At 39.7% G+C, this 19,771-nt stretch overlaps 2 protein-coding genes across 3 annotated transcripts; one reads left to right on the top strand and one right to left on the bottom strand.

Annotated features, from left to right (window-relative positions):
- Nucleotides 1-1,693: 1,693 nt before the first annotated feature.
- Rep (Rab escort protein) lies at nucleotides 1,694-3,920 on the bottom strand. Of its 2 annotated transcripts, none has more exons than XM_017614116.1 (3): nucleotides 2,557-3,920; nucleotides 2,349-2,497; nucleotides 1,694-2,221 (listed from the first exon to the last, which is right to left on the bottom strand). In XM_017614116.1, the coding sequence occupies exons 1-3, from the start codon at nucleotides 3,788-3,790 to the stop codon at nucleotides 1,895-1,897; spliced, it is 1,710 nt and encodes a 569-aa protein (XP_017469605.1). In that variant the 5' UTR covers nucleotides 3,791-3,920; the 3' UTR covers nucleotides 1,694-1,894. The 2 variants fall into 2 exon arrangements, with proteins under 2 accessions (XP_017469605.1, XP_017469604.1); XM_017614115.1 differs by having other exon boundaries at nucleotides 1,710-2,161; nucleotides 2,274-2,497; nucleotides 2,557-3,919.
- A 1,131-nt stretch (nucleotides 3,921-5,051) lies between these two features.
- Nucleotides 5,052-18,920, top strand: Oseg6 (intraflagellar transport protein Oseg6). The gene is made up of 13 exons (XM_017614114.1): nucleotides 5,052-5,391; nucleotides 5,498-5,782; nucleotides 5,842-6,603; nucleotides 6,663-6,906; nucleotides 6,961-7,329; nucleotides 7,401-7,550; nucleotides 7,911-8,052; nucleotides 8,132-8,416; nucleotides 8,492-8,774; nucleotides 16,673-16,844; nucleotides 16,906-17,989; nucleotides 18,069-18,438; nucleotides 18,506-18,920. Exons 2-13 carry the CDS (start codon nucleotides 5,610-5,612, stop codon nucleotides 18,609-18,611), a joined length of 4,140 nt encoding a protein of 1,379 aa, XP_017469603.1. The 5' UTR covers nucleotides 5,052-5,391; nucleotides 5,498-5,609; the 3' UTR covers nucleotides 18,612-18,920.
- The last annotated feature ends 851 nt before the right edge of the window (nucleotides 18,921-19,771 follow it).

Raw genomic sequence — 19,771 nt, 5'->3', positions numbered from 1 at the left:
AAAAAGTAGAGTTAACCGATGTGTGCACTGAACGGCTCATTTATGCAGTTAAATCCATGCAATGAGGCTAGTTAAATCCACTTCAGGAAATGCGTACTATTGCTTATTAACATTTGGTTATTACATTTTTCTTAACATAATTAAGTAAAGTTTTTCAGATATACATTTAATTTGGTTCGCGGGCGTGGTTAGCAGTGCGCGCTACCACTCCGCAGGGCCTGTGTTCAAGCCCGGTTCAACCCAACATCAAAAAACAAAAAAAGTTTTTTCTAATATTGGTCGCCCCTCGGCAGGCAATGGCAAACCTACGAGTGTATTTCTGCTGTGAAAAAGAGCGTCTTATAAAAATACAATCTCTGTTAGGAGTCGGCGTAAAACTGTAGGTCCGTCCCCTTTGTGTGACAACATCAGAAGAAGCGCGGCCAAACACTAACATATGTGTAAGCAGCAATTTATTATTATTATTATTTAATTCTGTCTTTCGTTTTGGCCACTAATATTTTGATGTTAACATGCTTTTCCGACTGGGTATAACGGTGAAGAAAATATGAATGCATATATAATTTCATACCATCATAAGCAGTGGTTCAACGACATTTACTTTGTAGTTTTCTTCTTACTTGTTCTTCCTTTTTTGTTGAAATTCGCTCGCGTGAATAAATATTGGCAACGTTGAAGCATTTTACAAAATTTTTATTCACTGCGGGAAATCAGCATATTACAGTCATAAAAATACGACTACGTACATATATATATGTACATGTAGTATATATAATTATACAGAATAAAATATACATATATATATACATACATACATATATGCAACATTTTTTAATAAAGAAAAAAATGTAGATACGATTTTAAAATTAATATTTCATAATTGTGGTTAGGGGAAGTCCTTTCCAACAGCAAAAAGCATTATTAGTGTCTCTAATTTGGTCAGTCTTTCAATACCAGAATGACTCGGACACATTTTTACCTCCGACCAAGGACCATCACCACCAGCTCCGACCAGCTCGACACGACGCATCCCTGCCGGTAACGCACGTCGTCGTCTACACCTTGTCCGGGACCAGCGCTGGGCATAAAGATGATTTCACTTTCATCAACGTGAATGGCTAGCGGGTGACTGCTACAGCTCGTCAAACATCCCTGTAGTCAGCGGGATCGGAAAAATTGTATTGGCTGGCAACTAGTTGTTGTTGTTGTTGTAGCAGCATACAAATTCCCCAAAGACTTTTTGGGGAGTGTTGCTGGAGTGACAGTCCTTGGCCAGATATAAATCTGGGTCGTTCCGGTTACGTAGACCCGACTGTCGTGGGAACGCTGGCAACTAGTACTCACACTCGCTTCGGTCTACCTGCGATTTCTCTAGTGGAGTCTTCAAACTGGCAACCGTCAAGTTTCCATTCCGGCGAAGCGCAAGGAAATATTACCGTTGAATTCTTTAATACATCGTCGGCCCTCGATCCAGCTTATTGCCCATCCAGAAGGATAAAGCGCTTCGAAGCCTGCTACGGAAAATACCTCAACTACGCCTCTGAGACACCACTAGCTGCTATCTATCGAAGTAGAAAACGGCTTGGTTCATCAACCAGGAAAGATAGGGGATCTTGGACAATCTATAGTTATTCCCAGGAGCAGTGTTTATGGAAGCGTTTATGGTGTGCTGGAGATTTCCATCAACTATAGTTAAGTTCAGGATATTAAACTCGAGATAAACATTAAAATAACAAAACACAAATGGTTCATAATTTGTGGGTGCGTAATTTAATTTTAGGTGAGAGTTTCAAAATTCGTAAAAAAATGATTTGAAGCAAATTATTATACATTTACTTAAGCTTATCACTACTATTATTATTATACTTGTTCAACTCATACGCGCATCAGTTGCTTACTCAGCATCCATTAGTTGTTGTTCAGCGTCGGCCTGTGTTGTCTCTGCAGCAGACGTTGCATCGTTATCTTCGATGTCCATATGTTCAGCGGATTTTTCTAATTCACGCAACTGTTCCCGCAAATCATCCGGCAAACTGTTTTCACTTAGAGCACGTGGATCTTCGCCTTCGATTACGATCTCTTCTGGATCGGGGGCTCGTGGCAGAAATTCGGCATCCACGTATAATTTGGCGAATATGTCACGAGCATTTGCAATTGACCTGTCGTAATCCAATTCATAAAAGGGAGCGCTGGTACAAAATATTGGTGTGGAGGAATCCACGTTTGGAGTAGTCATTGTACGTTGACGTCCCATAATGGTGAAATAAGCAGANATCGTAATCCAATTCATAAAAGGGAGCGCTGGTACAAAATATTGGTGTGGAGGAATCCACATTTGGAGTAGTCATTGTACGTTGACGTCCCATAATGGTGAAATAAGCAGAGTACAACAGTTTGGGTATATTTCCTAAATCAGAATTGAACACTTGTGCCACAAATGGCATGATATCCTGTTCAGGTTGATTGCTTTGCGCAGTCGTTGTTAAGTGAAAAACGTCTGTGAAGTGAATACGATTTACGTATTTATGCAAGCGTATTATTACAAACAATACTTACATATTCCTTTCGGGCATGTTCCTGAGAAATGTGATAACTGTATAAGGATGGCTTCCCGCGTCCCGTCTACAAGCCTTAAAATATTTACGCCTCCACCACCGGAATTCAACTCTTCTGATCCCAATGGCGTTGCCGTCAAGAAAATACCTCTGGAAAGTAGGTTTACTAACTCGCCTTGACAATATATACCTACATTTCGTTCAAGAAGCACATTTGGTAAGTGCTCTTGCGCGCTAACTACGTGCTGCGCTTTTATGGTCTTGCCCTCCAGCACAACGTTCGCAATGTTGGTGTCAGCTTCAATAGTTATATCATCGATGCGTCGCTTTAGACAATAAATGCCACCAAATACTGCACACAGCCGGCAAAAGCATTGTGGTATTTCACCGCAACCGTACATTGGAAACAGAAATGGGGTATTTCCGTATCGTCCCAGACTATTAAGAAATTGTTGCGTTCGGGCCATGCCTTCCTCGAATGGTGTTTCATCGTTGCACATAGCAATCGCTTGCATTACACAAATACTAATCTTTTCGGTGACTTTTTGCTTTTGTAGGTATTCTCGGAATGTTTTCCCACGAAAAATTAGAGTATCCTCTTCTGTTTTATCTTCACCATATGTCAGGCATAAGGTAAGAAATTTCATAAGTAACCGTTTTTCCACAATATTCAAGTCTTTGGTATTGAACACATCGCTGCGCGAGCAAGGCACATTGATGATTTCGTTACGAAAACGCGTACATACACGGTCCACTGCCCGAAATTCAGCATAGCGACATATATTAGAAGATACGAGTAATTGCACCAAGCGACCAGCAGAATAGAGTATTCGGGGGCTAAGGTCTAAATTAAAACGTCGTGATTGTTGCAGTAACGTGCGGCGACACCATTGTTCGTTTTCCTGATTTCCGACGTTTGTAACTGTATCACCGTCGACTTCTGCTCCAGGACTTACATTTGCTTGTTCGTTTCCTGACGAATTGTTTTCATTTTTAATTTGTTCGTCTACGTACCACTTTTGGGTTGCATATCTTATTACATTATTACTGTCTTGATCCAATAGTGCACAGAAAGATTCCAAGTTGAAAGATGCCCAAACACCTCCGTAGTACTCGTTTGGATCGATATGTAAGACACTTTTGCCTATGCGACTCGCTGCTGCAGCTACACAGCTTTCCGGAAACCCAGTGCCAATGACAATCAAATCGAAATTGTCTGGGAGATCGTCAGTCATGTTGTTTAAAAATTTAAATTTTAATTACTTAAAAATTTTAATTTTCAAGAACTAAATGCCAATTTTCCGTTGAAAGTTGTTCGTTGATGGATGAGTAATAACTTCATCAGCTGATTGACAAAACGGCGAAAAGAAAACCGAAACCAAGGCGAATTTATACAAGGTGGTGTTGTCCAATCAGCTGATTTCTTCNCGGATGAGTAATAACTTCATCAGCTGATTGACAAAAAGACGAAAAGAAAACCGAAACCAAGGCGAATTTATAAAAGGTGGTGTTGTCCAATCAGCTGATTTCTTCTTTCCTTCGCCTTACATGTATTTTGTTTTTGCTTTAACTGATTTGACAGCATGCCCCTGAATAGCAACAACTTTCCATTTTTGGTATGCTCCCAGGAACCAAAAATACTATTTCACGTAAGAACGCGACGTTGTATTTGTAACCGGTTTTGAGAAAAAAGTTNTGAACCAAAAATACAATTTCACGTAAGAACGCGACGTTGTATTTGTTGTATTTGTAACCGGTTTTGAGAAAAAAGTTTGCGACAGCGGGTTCGTCAGCTGAGCGTTTGTTTACATCACAAGAACCAATATTTTACACTTTTATTTAAGTAAAGAAGAGTTAATTTAACATGACAACACATTTAATGGCCGACAATAATTATTACTTAAATTACTTTTCGCTCGTTTTTCAGTGACACAAGATGGCGTAGAACCCGCTCAAAAAATAGACTTTTTTCACTCTCTTGATTCGTGATCTTGTGTCTTTCGTTCATGTATGCGCCTTGATTTTTTTCATGAACGAAAGACACAAGATCACGCGGGAAGGAAAGAAAGAAAAAAGTTATTTTCTAGCTGCCGAAATCTCGACGCCATCTTTGTTGTAAAAAGTAAACAACGAAGAGAACGGAGAAAACCGCGAAATTGTTGAACGCTGTGAATAATCATTTTTATTATGCAAATTCTTCTATAAATCATGCCGTTGTGTTAAATTATTCTTTATCTTATGTGTATACACGTTATCACAGGCGAAAATGAAAAAAATTGCAGTAAAAAGCCACCACCAAATTGTAAACAAACGGCTAATGTCAAAATCGTTAAACATTTTTCCTAAATGCGATTCTAACGGGCTACTCTCCTGCCCGCGTGATCTTGTATTTTTGGTTCATGGATGTTTTTGCCCTTAAGTTCCTGCTCTGCGTTGAGTGCGCAGAAAATTTAACTAAAAAAAACCTTTAAATTTTGCATGTCGCCGCGTGGGTAAATGGGTTAAGGAATTTACGTATTCTGTTTTACTTAATTTTCGCATTTTATTTGATAAAGGAAAACACCACTTGTTGCTTAGCAACCATAGCGACAACAAAAGGGGCGAACAAAACAAAAAGGGAAAATTTTCACTAACAGTTAATTTTTTGGTTGGGAAAAGGATAACTAAAATATAAACTTAATTTCTAATAATAGAATCAAATAAATTTATGCTTCGAAAAAATATATATAATACAAGCCACATGTTGATACAATTTTTAATTAGTTTAAGCAAGCTGAGCTAAAAATGAGAAATGTGAAAGCAGACTGAATCAGAATTTCCATAGTCTGACCAAATGGTATGTTATATACAGGCAAGATTTTCATCTATATTTGTAAATCGCTTTATTATATCGGTTGAATCACTAAACCTAATTTATATCTATTTAAATTTATTTCGAAAAGGTAATAGGAAGTATTTAGTATCCTTCGCCATTTGCTACCTGGAGCTTTCTGATTAAAGAAGGTTGTCAATCCATGAACTATCAACTTGATAATTTGCGGACCAAATTTAATAATGTCATTCGACAAATTATTATACAAGTTTGATGATCCACACGGGCCTGGAGATGTTTATTTTATATGGCAAAAGGGATCGGCCGGCGCACTATTGGCTACAACTGGCTCAGATGGCTCTGTGGCTATATTCAATCGCCAAGGACAATTGGTGGAACGCATGTTGTTGGCGGGGTAAAAACCATACAATTTTAGTAAAGAAAAATGTGCTTAAGCTTTCTAAAAAAATTTAGATTATGCTCTGGTTTTGCTTGGGATAATGGAGGTGAGCTCTTGGGCATTATAAATGCCAGCACTCCCATCATAACTATTTGGGATTCTAGCTCTCAAATGAAAACTACAATAGAGTCAGGTCTGCGTGATCCACTTACTTGTATAGTGTGGTCAAAACAAGAACAGGTTCTAGCTGTTGGAACCGCCCGTGGCAACTTGGCTATTTACAATCATCGTTCCGGGAAACGTACACCGATTTTGGGCAAACACAACAAGCGCATAACGTGTGGTGCGTGGTCTGCACAGAACCTGCTGGCGTTGGGTTCGGATGATAAAAGTTTTTCCTTGAGTAATGAGGCTGGGGACACTATGCGAGTAGTGCAGTTGCGTGATGCGCCCACTGACATGTACTTTGCGCAAATGGCTAATGAGGAACGTACCAGCGGAAGCAATGGTAGCTTGGGAGATGTAAATGGTGGCGGTGGTGAAAATACGATTAGCATGATTATAGGCAAGCGTACTCTTTTTCTCTACTATCTACCCGAGCCTGATGCGCCGACGGAATTGGGGTTTCAAAGTCGCTACGGTTCGCTGCTGCAGCACAAATGGTTTGGTGATGGTTATATTTTGTTGGGTTTCTCAAATGGACATGTTGTGGCGATATCTACGCATCCACGTGATGTTGGCCAAGAGTTATGGCAGGTTAAAAATCACAAAGATGAACTGACTGGATTAGCGTACTGCCCTGCTTTGGACATAGTGGCTTCATGTGGTGATGATACGTAAGTTAGCTGTTTATTATTATACTTTTACTTCAACCAAATGCCGCATTAAATTTTAGCATAAAAATCCATTCCATTACTAATCTGCAAGAAACCGAGAAAATCATAACCGTACCTGACCATTCGGGCGTGCAAATGATCGACTGGTCCAGTGATGGGCAATTACTAGCGGTGACCTCCGTGGCAGGCACAGTTTACATTTATGTAACCAAGCTCTCAGTTATGTACGCTGTCTCTCCACCACGCATAGCTATACTCAGCAGTTTAGCGGAGGTATCAATTTACGTGTATACGCCCGAAAAGGTATTTTCTGTGAAGTTGAAGGGTAAAATCTTTTCTTAAAATATAGTTTTGCAGAATACTAAGCCAATACCATATCGTCTGAGCCTTTTGGATGAACCTAGTTGTTTAGCCATCGGCCCATTCTATCTAGCAACCGGTCTCGATAATCATGTTTGGTTTTACGACTTGGGCAAGACGCTGGGCGATCAACCGCAATTACTCAGTGAACGTGATTTTCCTGCTCCGATTGTCGATTTTAAATTGAATGCTGATTACTGCGCCGCCTTATGCAGTCCGCGTGTGCTTTTGCAGGCAGTTGTCACCGATAATCCAAATGTTAAGGATAAATTGTCACAAACATTCCCAACCGCGCTGGCAGGACTCAATGATTCAGTAATCACGTGTTTCTGTTTGACGCAGGAATTTTTGATATTTGCTACAGATGTAAGTAATCAAGAAGTATAAAAGCAATATACGCTTAAAAAGAATAATTTGTTTCCACCCTTTGCATGCAGCTTGGTCATCTTATCTACTTTTCACTGGATAAATGGGATGTTTGCACAAAGTACTGTCACAACATGGGTATTAGAAAGATATTTTCCGATACTGAGGGTACAAAAATGATATTTGTTGACGAACATGCACAGGGATATGTATTTCTACCGGTAAACAAAAATGTTGCGCCTATGGTGATAGTAGGATTTTTTTAAATTTTCGATAGCATACTTTCTGGCACGGAGTTAGAATACATAATTATACGTAATTCCAAATGGTTCGGATTTAGTATATTTTTTTTTTTTTAGATAATTTTCAGTTTTATAACGTGGAAACACAATAGAAAAACCGTTGGAGAATCTTTGATATTTTTACTGTATTAATTAAGTTTTTTATTGCGAAAACGAAATTTCTTAGAGGATTGAGGTAAATCGCCAGCTGAATTTAGACAGCAAGTAAAAGAATAATACACGAAGTTTTTTCCAACATTATTTCCAAATAAAAAAGGTAGTTTTTTGGTATATCTGCAGGCTTTGGAGGATACAGTCATTATATCAGATTTTCCAAAAAATTGCGAGGGTTGTTTATGGGATGTGGCACAACAGCACGTTTTTATAACGTTCGATACTAAATTGGTGACTACTCATGTGTTCGTGCGCTATTCTGTCCAAGGTACTATATCTACACAATTTGTTTTCGGATGGAATTTTTGTAAATTCTTGGTTTTTAACTTCATTGTCTCGTTCTCAAGGCAAACATACACTTAAGATTGGCGAAAGTAAATTGAATCCTGCTCAAGTGCCGCTAATGTTGTGTGATGGCGAGATGGTAATGCATATTGATGGCGGTCAATATGCTACGCAATCGCTATCCACGCATCTAGTTACACCGAGCATAAGTCCTAGCGGAAATCTAAAAACACTCTTGAATCTCAAAAACTATGTGGAGGCGTACAAGACTTGTGAACGCATGAATGCACGTTCAGCGTGGTTGGAGTTTGGCGAGCAGGCAATTGCTGATTTAGAGCCGGATATCGGTAAGTGGTTGACGTCACCGCATGCTGCGGTTCTAAATTTTTTCCTAATTTTTTGGACTTTAATTTCTAATCTAGCCCTGCGCGCATATCGTCACACTGGCGATGCTGCTATGGTCGGCGCTTTGGAGAATATGCGTTACATTGAAGATGTGGCCATGCTTACTGGTTTCTGTTGCCTGTTGTTAGGGAAATATGAGGAGGCAAAGGAGTACTTTTTACGCGGCACATACACCAAGGAAGCGCTTGATATTTGTCGCGATTTGCTGCAGTGGGAGCAAGCATTACTGTTGGCGCATAAGTTTGAGCCAGATGAGGTGCCATTTATTGCACGGGAATATGCCCAACAGTTGGAATTCACGTAAGTTGAAATGATTCAAAATATTTGCCTTTTTAAGATAGCTTAGCCTTCCTTTTAAACGTAAGTGTTAACGTCAACGGTTGATCTTGCTACATATTCCTCATTTTCTGCAAGAGTGTCACAAAAAAACAACAAGTAACTTTTAAGCAAAAAGTAATTTTTAGCAAAAAAAAAGACTAAAAAAAAAATATATATATATATATATATATATTTCATGATATAATGATCGGATCTAAACCAGATTAGTATGGGACCACCTCTGAGACACTAACTTTCCGATGCAAAAAGAATTATCGAAATCGGTTTACGTGGTCCAAAGTTATGCGGTAACATACATAAAAAAAATAAAAAATAAAAAAAAATATTCCGGCGAACTGATAACCTCCTCCTTTTTTGGAAGCCGGTTAAAAAACAAAACCGACTTCAATTCTCATATACAAATTTAAGATTATCGTTAATTTCTTCATGACCCAATGATCGGATTTAAACCCAATTAGTATGGGACCACCTGTAAGGTCACACCTTTCTGTTAAAAAAGTAATCATGAAAATCGGTTACCGTGGTCCAAAGTTATGCGGTAACATACATAAAAAAAAAAACAAAAAAAAAAATATTCCGGCGAACTGATAACCTCCTCCTTTTTTGGAAGCCGGTTAAAAAACAAAACCGACTTCAATTCTCATATACAAATTTAAGATTATCGTTAATTTCTTCATGACCCAATGATCGGATTTAAACCCAATTAATATGGGACCACCTGTAAGGTCACACCTTTCTGTTAAAAAAGTAATCATGAAAATCGGTTACCGTGGTCCAAAGTTATGCGGTAACATAAAAAAAAAAAATATTCCGACGAATTGATAACCTTCTCCTTTTTGTGAAGTCGGTTAAAAATATATATGTACATATATAAATAAAAATAAAATAAAAATTGAGTTTAGTATTGAAAAATACTGCCATCTCTAAAAATTGCATAGCTGCATACATAGATTAGCAATAGCTCACTAGAAGAAAATATGTCTTTATTTTTATTATGGAAGCGTATGCAAGCTGTAAACTTTAAAGCCCTTTTCTCGAGTTTTAATGATTTGGATTATGACACTCTTGCAGACAATGAACGATATATATGTAAATATATCGCCGTTTAAATTACAAATCCGCGTATCAACATAATGCAAAACCGCGAATGTGAGGTTGCATAAATTATTTTGTAAGCAATCGGATTGTGGCTAGTATTTTTCAATGGATAAGGTTTGAGTCAAAAGCTTCGTTGAGCAAATCCAATTTTTGGCAAAAAATGTCAGTTACGCGGTTTTGCAGAACTTCGATACGCGGTTTTGTACTTTAAACGACGATACCTAAAACTATGATGGGCCTAAAACTATGCAACAACGAACGGATACAGTAGAGAATTGAAGCATGAATTCGGCCAATATAAGCACATGCACAGTAATCTTCCTCCGCATTAGGGTAAGAACATAGTGGAGCGGCGAGCCAAGCGTCGATTTCAAACTCATATGTTTCAATGGGAAAGTGCATTGTGAAGAGCAAAGCGTACATACACATTGAAGCTTTGCTCGATGCTAGCTCTTCGCTTTGCTCGCCGCTCCACTATGTTTTGCCCCTTATAATAATGATAATATTTTGGAGCTTACGCATTTTTCTACGGGTTTGGCCGAGCTTCTCCAATTTGTGGTGTGCTTGTTGATGTTGTTACAGAAATGGAGGGACCTAGAGTTTTACACTGGCTCAGAACGATGATGGTTTTTATTTACTTATTTTTCGTATATCTTATAAACAGGGAGCGGATTTTATGGAAATTACCCTTTTTCTGCTAAATATATAGAGTATATTGGATTAAGAATGTTCACCATTTAGCTTTCCCTGATTCCATATATACACATTTGATGTGCCTTTTTTGGCCTTTTTTGCCTATTGTACCTTTAAAAAAGTATAGCGAGGAAAAAGCCCTTACTCCTGATAATATAAAAGTTTCAAACGTTCCATATTTAAATTGGGCACCACTTGTATCAACTCACGTCGAGCGTATGTTTAGTACATGCAAGGCTGTGATAAGCCTCTATTCTGCTACAAAAAAAAAAAAAATAAAGCTGATAATGAAGAAAATCGATGGATAAATAAAGAAGTGTAAAGTGGTCATATGAAAATGCGCAGATTTTTTGCATGAAAAATTAGGAGGAAAGAATGTTACTCATACACCATGTACACCTGAAAATAGGTTTGTTCTTCGAGTAAAAAATTTGTACGAATTTGTACGAATTATTATGATTGTTGCCCAAATCGCGTTCGTGCAGACCAAAAAACTATCCAGAGAATTTTGTAGGGGAGAGGGTAAGGCTCCTTGCATTGAAGAAGCGAGAAAGTACGGAGAGGTAACCGAGCAGAACTAATTAATTCCATTCCCAGACGCCATTATCGAGCAATCGGTAGCGTAAGAGCCAATCGAGACTCCCTCTGGTAGTTGAGTGAGCTTAGAAATATAGTAGTTAAACAGTTGCGGCAAAAGGACACCACTCTGTGGGACCCCCTGTTAAATCTTTCTTGACTTCCTGGTTTTTTCCCGGAAAATTACCAACGAATGTCGACAGCTCAGATAATTTGCTGACCACCGCTTGAGTCCCCGTGGGAGAGAAGAAGTCTCAATGTCTTATAGTAGCGTGGAGTGATTGACGGTGTCAAACGCCTTTGACAGATCCAAGGCTGCTATGACTCTCAAAGAGGCGATTCGGCTTAGGTCACCAATTATCTGGGTGTTTATGGCGTTATGTGCTATTGCTGTGCTGTGAACTTTACGGAGCCCATGCTGATGCCTCGCTGCGGTCAGGTGGTACGTGTAATGTGGGAGTAGCTAGGCCTCAACTGTCTTCGCCACCGGGGAAAGGAAGGTTATCGGACGACAAGACTCCTTTGTTGGCCGTTTTCTCCGGTTTAGCAGGGGGTCTACTCTCTAAGTTTTCCAGATATCTGGACCGATGAGAGTGGCCATGAACAAATTGAGGACCTTGGTGAAATAGTCTACTGCCGCAGGATCCAATTTTTCAGTATCAGCATGCTTATTCCTTTGGGAATGGCTTTGGAGGCTTTCGCCTTCCGGACCGAACCTGCCGAACAGTTTGTGCAGCCTTCTGGTCACTCGAATTTTGGCTTTGTCCACCAGAAAATGCAGCGTAAACTGTCGGCTAAAGTAGTTCGCACATTGCTCCAGGGCCACCGAAAGAGATTTCCACTCAGTCGTCGCGCTTCGTCGGGTTGGACATTGACCTCACGGTTGAGCAAAGCTTACTCACAGCAGCAGTGGTACAAGTCTTCTTCCTACTTCGTCTGCTTATGTACGTTCACGAGTTGCCGAATCTCCAAGTTGAGATCCCTAATGCGAGGATTTCCGGGATCGGCCTGGCGAAGGTTGTCACACTCATCGGCTAGGACAGCCACTTCCGCAGGAAATTGCAGACGGGTGTCCAGCTGGAGTAAAGCGTCAGCAGTGACAACCCTGCGGAACGTACGCTCACCTAGGTGAACGTCTGTTGGTGTGGGTAGGGCAAAGGAGTTGATTTCAGTAACTTTCGCGACGCCAATCCAAGAGTTAGGTCTCTTAGCCTCGTTGTATGTTGATCTAAATTCCCTATATGTAGAGTAAATATAAATTTCAATTGCCAACAATATCAATGTGCCCAACTGTATATTTCTCTTAGAGAAATCTTTTAGAATAAATACGTACATACTATGTATGTATATTCGTTAAAAAAAGAAAAAAAAAAATTCAAATCAAAGACCCAAAATAATTATCCTAATATTTGGGATCAAAAATGTCGCTTTGTTTTAGGATAATTTTTTTTGCCTTTGTATAAGAATTATTTACGAGAAATAACTCTTTTCGTCTCTCAGGGCGTTTATTTCAAGACGAAAATTATTTACGTCTTCTCATAATAATTATATGGGATTTTTATTTCTTTTCGTCTCGCTGGACGTTTATTTCTAGACGTAAATAATTTACGTCTTTTCATAATAATTATATGCGACTTTGTTCCAAATTCCAAAATGTGAAAATCTGTCCTGTTTTTTTTTTTATCAGCCGAAGTATCTGACGTAACGTTACCTTACTATAATTTCTATTGAAAGTTTTGTTGTTAACATTGTTTTTAATCAAATTTTTAACGCAAATAAAACATGAGTTTTAGCCTTAGCTAGTGTTCCATTTCTTGCGAATCTATGTCGTACTATAACCTTACTTACTTTGGAATTTATATGTAAAGCAATATGGATACTGATTGGACCTTATCAGTGCCTGGCAAATCCACCACAGATCAGGATTCACAATACGAACAGACCCGTGAGAATAGGATCGACACACACCATCTATTTGGTGATTTCAAAGCCGCTTTCGACAGCACGAAGAGAAGTTGTCTTTATGCCGCGATGTCTGAATATGGTATCCAAGCGAAACTAATACGGTTGTGTAAAATGACGTTGAGCAATACCTCCAGCTCCGTCAAAGCCGTTTGATACCAAACGAGGTTTCAGAGAAGGTGACTCCCTCTCGTGTGATTTCTTTAATCGGATGTTGGAGAAGATAATAAGAGCCTCAGAACTGAACCGCTCAGGCACAATGCTTTATAAGAGCGTACAATTGCTGGCGTATGGCGACGACATCGATATTATCTGTAAAAACAAGAGCTACGTCTGTTCTGTCTTCTCGGGATTGGATAGAGAAGCAAAGCGAATGGGTCTGGTGGTGAACGAGGACCAAACGAAGTATCTCCTGTTATCACACAAACAGCTAGAGCATACGTGGCTTCGCACCCACGTCACTGTTGACAGTTACAAGTTTGAAACGAAGTCGTCTATCGTTTATTTGGGAACCACCAATAATAATCTCAGCCTTGAAATCCAACGGAGAATCACTCTTGCCAACGAGTGCTACTTTGGACTGAGTAGGCAATTGAGAGGTAAAGTTCTCTCTCGTCGTACAAAGATCACGCTCTATAAGTCACTAATCGTGCCTGTGCTGCTGTATGGCGCGGAGGCTTGGACAATGAAAACATTTGATGAAGCGGTTCTTAGAGTTTTCGAGAAAGAGATTCTGCGAAAGATTTACGGACCTTTACGCGTTGGCGATGGCGAATACCGCAGACGATTTAACGATGAGCTATATGAGCTTTACAACGATATAGACATAGTTCAGCGAATTAAAATTCAGCGGCTCCGCTGGCTTGGCCATNTGATTGGACCTTATCAGTGCCTGGCAAATCCACCACAGATCAGGATTCACAATACGAACAGACCCGTGAGAATAGGATCGACACACACCATCTATTTGGTGATTTCAAAGCCGCTTTCGACAGCACGAAGAGAAGTTGTCTTTATGCCGCGATGTCTGAATATGGTATCCAAGCGAAACTAATACGGTTGTGTAAAATGACGTTGAGCAATACCTCCAGCTCCGTCAAAGCCGTTTGATACCAAACGAGGTTTCAGAGAAGGTGACTCCCTCTCGTGTGATTTCTTTAATCGGATGTTGGAGAAGATAATAAGAGCCTCAGAACTGAACCGCTCAGGCACAATGCTTTATAAGAGCGTACAATTGCTGGCGTATGGCGACGACATCGATATTATCTGTAAAAACAAGAGCTACGTCTGTTCTGTCTTCTCGGGATTGGATAGAGAAGCAAAGCGAATGGGTCTGGTGGTGAACGAGGACCAAACGAAGTATCTCCTGTTATCACACAAACAGCTAGAGCATACGTGGCTTCGCACCCACGTCACTGTTGACAGTTACAAGTTTGAAACGAAGTCGTCTATCGTTTATTTGGGAACCACCAATAATAATCTCAGCCTTGAAATCCAACGGAGAATCACTCTTGCCAACGAGTGCTACTTTGGACTGAGTAGGCAATTGAGAGGTAAAGTTCTCTCTCGTCGTACAAAGATCACGCTCTATAAGTCACTCATCGTGCCTGTGCTGCTGTATGGCGCGGAGGCTTGGACAATGAAAACATTTGATGAAGCGGTTCTTAGAGTTTTCGAGAAAGAGATTCTGCGAAAGATTTACGGACCTTTACGCGTTGGCGATGGCGAATACCGCAGACGATTTAACGATGAGCTATATGAGCTTTACAACGATATAGACATAGTTCAGCGAATTAAAATTCAGCGGCTCCGCTGGCTTGGCCATGACGTTCGAATGGACAGAAACGCTCCTGCTTTGAAAGTATTCAACGCGGGCCGCGATGCTGGTAACAGAGGAAGAGGAAGGCCTCCTCTGCGTTGGAAAGACCAGGTGGAACTTGGCTTCACTTGACATTTCCAATTGGCGTCAGTAAGCACAGAAGAGAAATGATTGACGTGCTGTTTTGGACTCGGCCAAAATCGCTTAGGCGGTTACAGCGCCAATAAAGAAGAAAGAAGAAGAAGAATATGGATATATTTTGCGCTTTAAAGCGCAGAAATGTGTACTATCTTAGGTTGGTATGTGGCGCGCCTTCAGTTATGTACTTATTAAAGCGCAAAGTGTCAATTCTTTAATAGAAAATGAGACCAATATTCAGATTTAATTATTTAAATTTTGTGTCGATATTTGGAACATCGAGTCTTTTTATTACGATATTAATGAAACCCGATATTTTTACAGCGGTACTTTAAATGAGTATTATATCGATACTTTCGTTTCTATGTCGTGTCCCTACTTGTTATCACATAGTGTTTAGTGTTGGATAATTTTTGCTCTTAAAATTAAAAAACAAAACACAAATAAAATCATGTGGAGCTTAATTATAACTACTCGAAAATGCGAAAATGTGACAGATTGCAGACCTTGTGTGGTAGATGTGTGGATGCTCCAAAGTGGTAGAAGTCCGATCACTGTTTCCAATGCCGAGTGGCAAAATAACGTGAGGGTCATTTTCAAGGTCATCTCGAAGTCAATATGTTTTTTTTTAACTGGTAACTGGTATGTGTGTTTACTAATCATAGTTGGGTAAATTTGGTAAAAAATTATTGAATATAAGATTAACGCTTCATATGACACTGACGGTCAAATGAATCTGACATATGATATGTTATCTAAACGTAGAATTTTCCGTTCTTTCTGAATTTGAGTTAAAAAAGGGGGTTACCAGATCTTAACCAGATTAGTATGGGACCACTACCTTTCCGATGCAAAAAGAATTATCGAAATCGGTTGACGTGGTCCAAAGTTATGTGGTAACATACATAAAAAAAAATAAGAAAAAAAAAAAAAAAATTAAATAAAAAAAACAAATATTCCGACGACCTGATAACCTCCTCCTTGTTTGGAAGTCGGTTAAAAATCAATGCGGTTTTTGGCAGCTTCAAACTTGCACTTTGTGCACTAAAATGAAAAAATCTGATTAGAAAGTTGCAAACTAGTATGCAAATTTAATGAATTTTCGTGAGTTTTGCACAAAGTTTAGAGATTTTAGAGAAGAAATTGAAACAATAAACTTTGCATACATTGCGAAAAATTCTCTGTGCCAATACTTTTGTCCGGAAGTGTATGTGTGAATGTGCACAAAAAAAAGTTTTTTTTATTCAATACCCATGCTACCATGCAAAAAAATGTAACGTGGTTTAAAATTTACAAAGCAAGTATTTAAGATTGTATTGAAAAACCGAATCGTACTTTTTACCTGTAAGGTTAGGTTATGGTTGTAACTTTAAAAAACTAAGAGCCGTGGCCGCCGTTTGGCTTAGTACACCCAGGGGGGCCCGCACCACGGAAAGAGCCTTGGGGCCCATAGATTCTAAATCCGACTGTGGTGCCTATTTTTTATTTTTTTTTTTGATATTTAAATACATCCAAACATAATGGCCTTATTTCTCTAATATAGATTTGGCCAAACTGCCGCTTTCTTTTTCAGTGGAAATTATGCTGACGCACTATATCACTATGAAAAGGGTTATAAGGAGGATCTCATTAACGACAATGAAGAGCAATTAATGAATGCCTCGCCAGAGTATGAGGAGCATGTGCGGCAATGTAAAATGGGTATTGCACGTACATCTATACGGGCAGGGGATTTCCGACGCGGCGTAAGTACCTTGGCATACTTCCATTCATTCGCTCATTTCATGGTTTGTTGTGCTTCCATAGATTCAATATGCCGTCGAACTGAACGACAAACAATTGCTTTATGACTGCGCCGAGTTATTGGCCACAGTCGGTCACTACACCGAAGCCGCTGGCTTGTATGAGCGTGGCGAATACTTCGATGAGGCTTGCAGCCATTATATCAATTTGAAAATGTGGAATAAAGCAAACCAAATACTACCGCAAGTGCTAAGTACCAAATTGCATGCCGCCTACGCTAAAGCCAAGGAGGGCGATGGACAATATGAAGAGGCTATTAATAGTTATCGCATCGCTGGTGATCTGGACGCCTGCGTGCGCATATATCTGGATCACTTATGCGATCCGCATGCCGCCTCTGAGATTGTGCTCGAATCACGCTCCATGGAAGCTGCAAAGATGTTGGCGAAATTCTATCAGAAAATAGGTGATATTGAGCAGGCGCTGCAGTTTCTAGTCATTTGCGGTTGTGTGGAGGAGGCTTTCGCATTGGCTCAGCGACACAATAAGCTCAAACAACATGGCGAATTGTTGCAGCGCTACGAGAATGCCAAATCAAGCGATTATCTGGCATTGGCGCATTACTTTGAAGCCGAGAAGTATACGTTGCTGGCAGGAAAGTATTATTTCTTGGCGCGTGAATTTAGTAAGGCTTTACGTTTTCTGCTGAAAGCATCTGCATTCAGTAATGAGGAGTCTCAAGCGCTCTCGCTGGCTATTGACTGTGTAGCCACCTCGAATAATGAGCAGTTGGCCACACAATTAATTGAATTTCTGTTGGGTGAAGTGGATGGTGTGCCGAAGGATCCACGCTATCTCTTTCGGCTGTATATGGCACGCAAGCACTACAAGGACGCGGCAAAGACGGCTGTTATTGTGGCAAATCAGGAGCAGCTAGCTGGCAATTATAAGACTGCACGTGATATGCTCTTCTCGATGTATCAGGAGTTGCGTCGTAATAATTTGGCAGTCTCTGCTGATATGCGACACAACTTGATTTTGCTGCATCGTTACACTTTGGTGCGCACACACGTGAAGCTGGGCAATCATCTGCTGGCCGCCAAATTGCTAGTACAGGTTGCCGCCAACATTTCACAATTTCCAGAACGTGAGCAGAAAATATGTTTACATTTACATACATATGTTATTTTCGTAACTTTTGAGTTATCTATTGCATACACTTTCAGACATTGTGCCCATACTCACATCGACTGTTATCGAGTGTCATCGCGCAGGCCTTAAGAAGTCCGCCTTCCTTTACGCTTCGATGCTGATGCGTCCCGATTATAGGCATCAGTTGGATCCACGCTATACAAAAAAGATCGAGTCTATCGTACGTAAAGCTCCGAAAGGCATCAAAATGCTAAGTGATGACATCGACGCTGAGACAATGGAATGCCCGATATGCGGCGCCAATTTACCAAATATGGAAGTGACTTGCCACAGCTGCAAGACAACACTGCCCATTTGCATAGCCACGGGTCAACATATCATTAAACAACAGATGACCTCGTGCCCGGAATGCGATTTTCTTTGTTTTCGTGCGGAAATGGAAAAGTATGTAAATTAATGACATATAAAAAAAGAATAGCGCAAAACCCAAACAAATTTTTTTTTTTTACAGAATACTTTCTGAACTGAATGCGTGTCCGATGTGTGGGGAACATGTGGCACCAGAACAGCTGCTAGATGTCGAAGATATACGTCCTTATATATTGGCGTCGTCCTAGTTGTGTGCACTTTTTATAGTAACTTTTTATTTTAAGTTACACAAATATATGCATAGTTATTGTAGTTTTGTTTTAAAGCGCCCGTTAATTTGCACGAGATTGTATTGTAATTTATATATGTGTATATATACGTGTTTGGTATAATAAAATCAATCACCTGCAGCTCAACGTTTTTAATGTGACAAATCATGCATATCAGTACAGCAAAATTTAACGTCGTATTGGCATGACATGACGGGCAAGGCAAAGAAATCGTAAGACCTTGTGATGTCTACTACAGCTGCAGCTACAGTAAAGGAGTGCAGAATTCTGCATATTCGGCGTGGGATTGTGGTCGCCGAGTATTGTTGTTATTGTCGTTCATTGTCGTTCACCCCGACTGGCGAGCGTCTATCCATAATCTGCATCACAGCGAGATTCTTAAACATCGACGACAGAGAAGGTCGAGATGTACAAAGGCCAGTTTTTCTCCAGATCGAAAAACATGAAACCAAACCACACCATACAAACGCTTTTCTACAGCAAAAAAAGGGTGGGTTGATGAAATAACACAAACGGCGATAACGCAAATTTGTGTTAATTCCCAATTGAAAGTGAAATAACACAAATTTGTTTTATTTCATTTCTCTTTGAGCAATAACACTAACCTTTAAACTTAACAATTGAGTAATAAAGCAAAATACTGCACCCAGCTACATTTGACAAAAAGTAGTACATGAACAAGATAAATGGACGGATTTGTATGTATACAAATTTGAAAAAGTGACGCCCGCGTCCCCCGCCCCCTCCGTTCCTTTCACAATTATGCACTGGTCGCATTATAACCGTTTAGGAAAAATAATAAAATGATACTAGTTCACTTCTGAAACTGCTTTTTAATGTCGCAAGACATGGGAATTATTGCGTATGCTGTTATTGCTTGCACCCCACTCATCGTAGAATTATACCAGGTGAAGTAATATTAGAGTGAGAAGAGAGATTTTGAAACTGCCTTATTTGAAAAATTGCCTTTAAAATTTGACTATAAGGCAGTCGAACGTCAGAAAATAAAGCGAGAAAGCTGTTTTATTACTTCACGAGTTTATTGGTCCCTTGCAATCATTTTATGGTTTTCCAGCTTAAAAAGCATGCAGATAAAATTCATACAAAAGCGCTATGTC

Source organism: Rhagoletis zephyria, unplaced genomic scaffold (genome assembly GCF_001687245.7).
Source record: "Rhagoletis zephyria isolate East Lansing unplaced genomic scaffold, Rhagoletis_zephyria_1.1 Rzeph_scaffold_00777, whole genome shotgun sequence".
NCBI classification, from domain to species: Eukaryota; Metazoa; Arthropoda; class Insecta; order Diptera; family Tephritidae; genus Rhagoletis; species Rhagoletis zephyria.
Note: the sequence above shows the minus strand (reverse complement) of the source record. Positions and strands in the feature narration are given on the sequence as shown.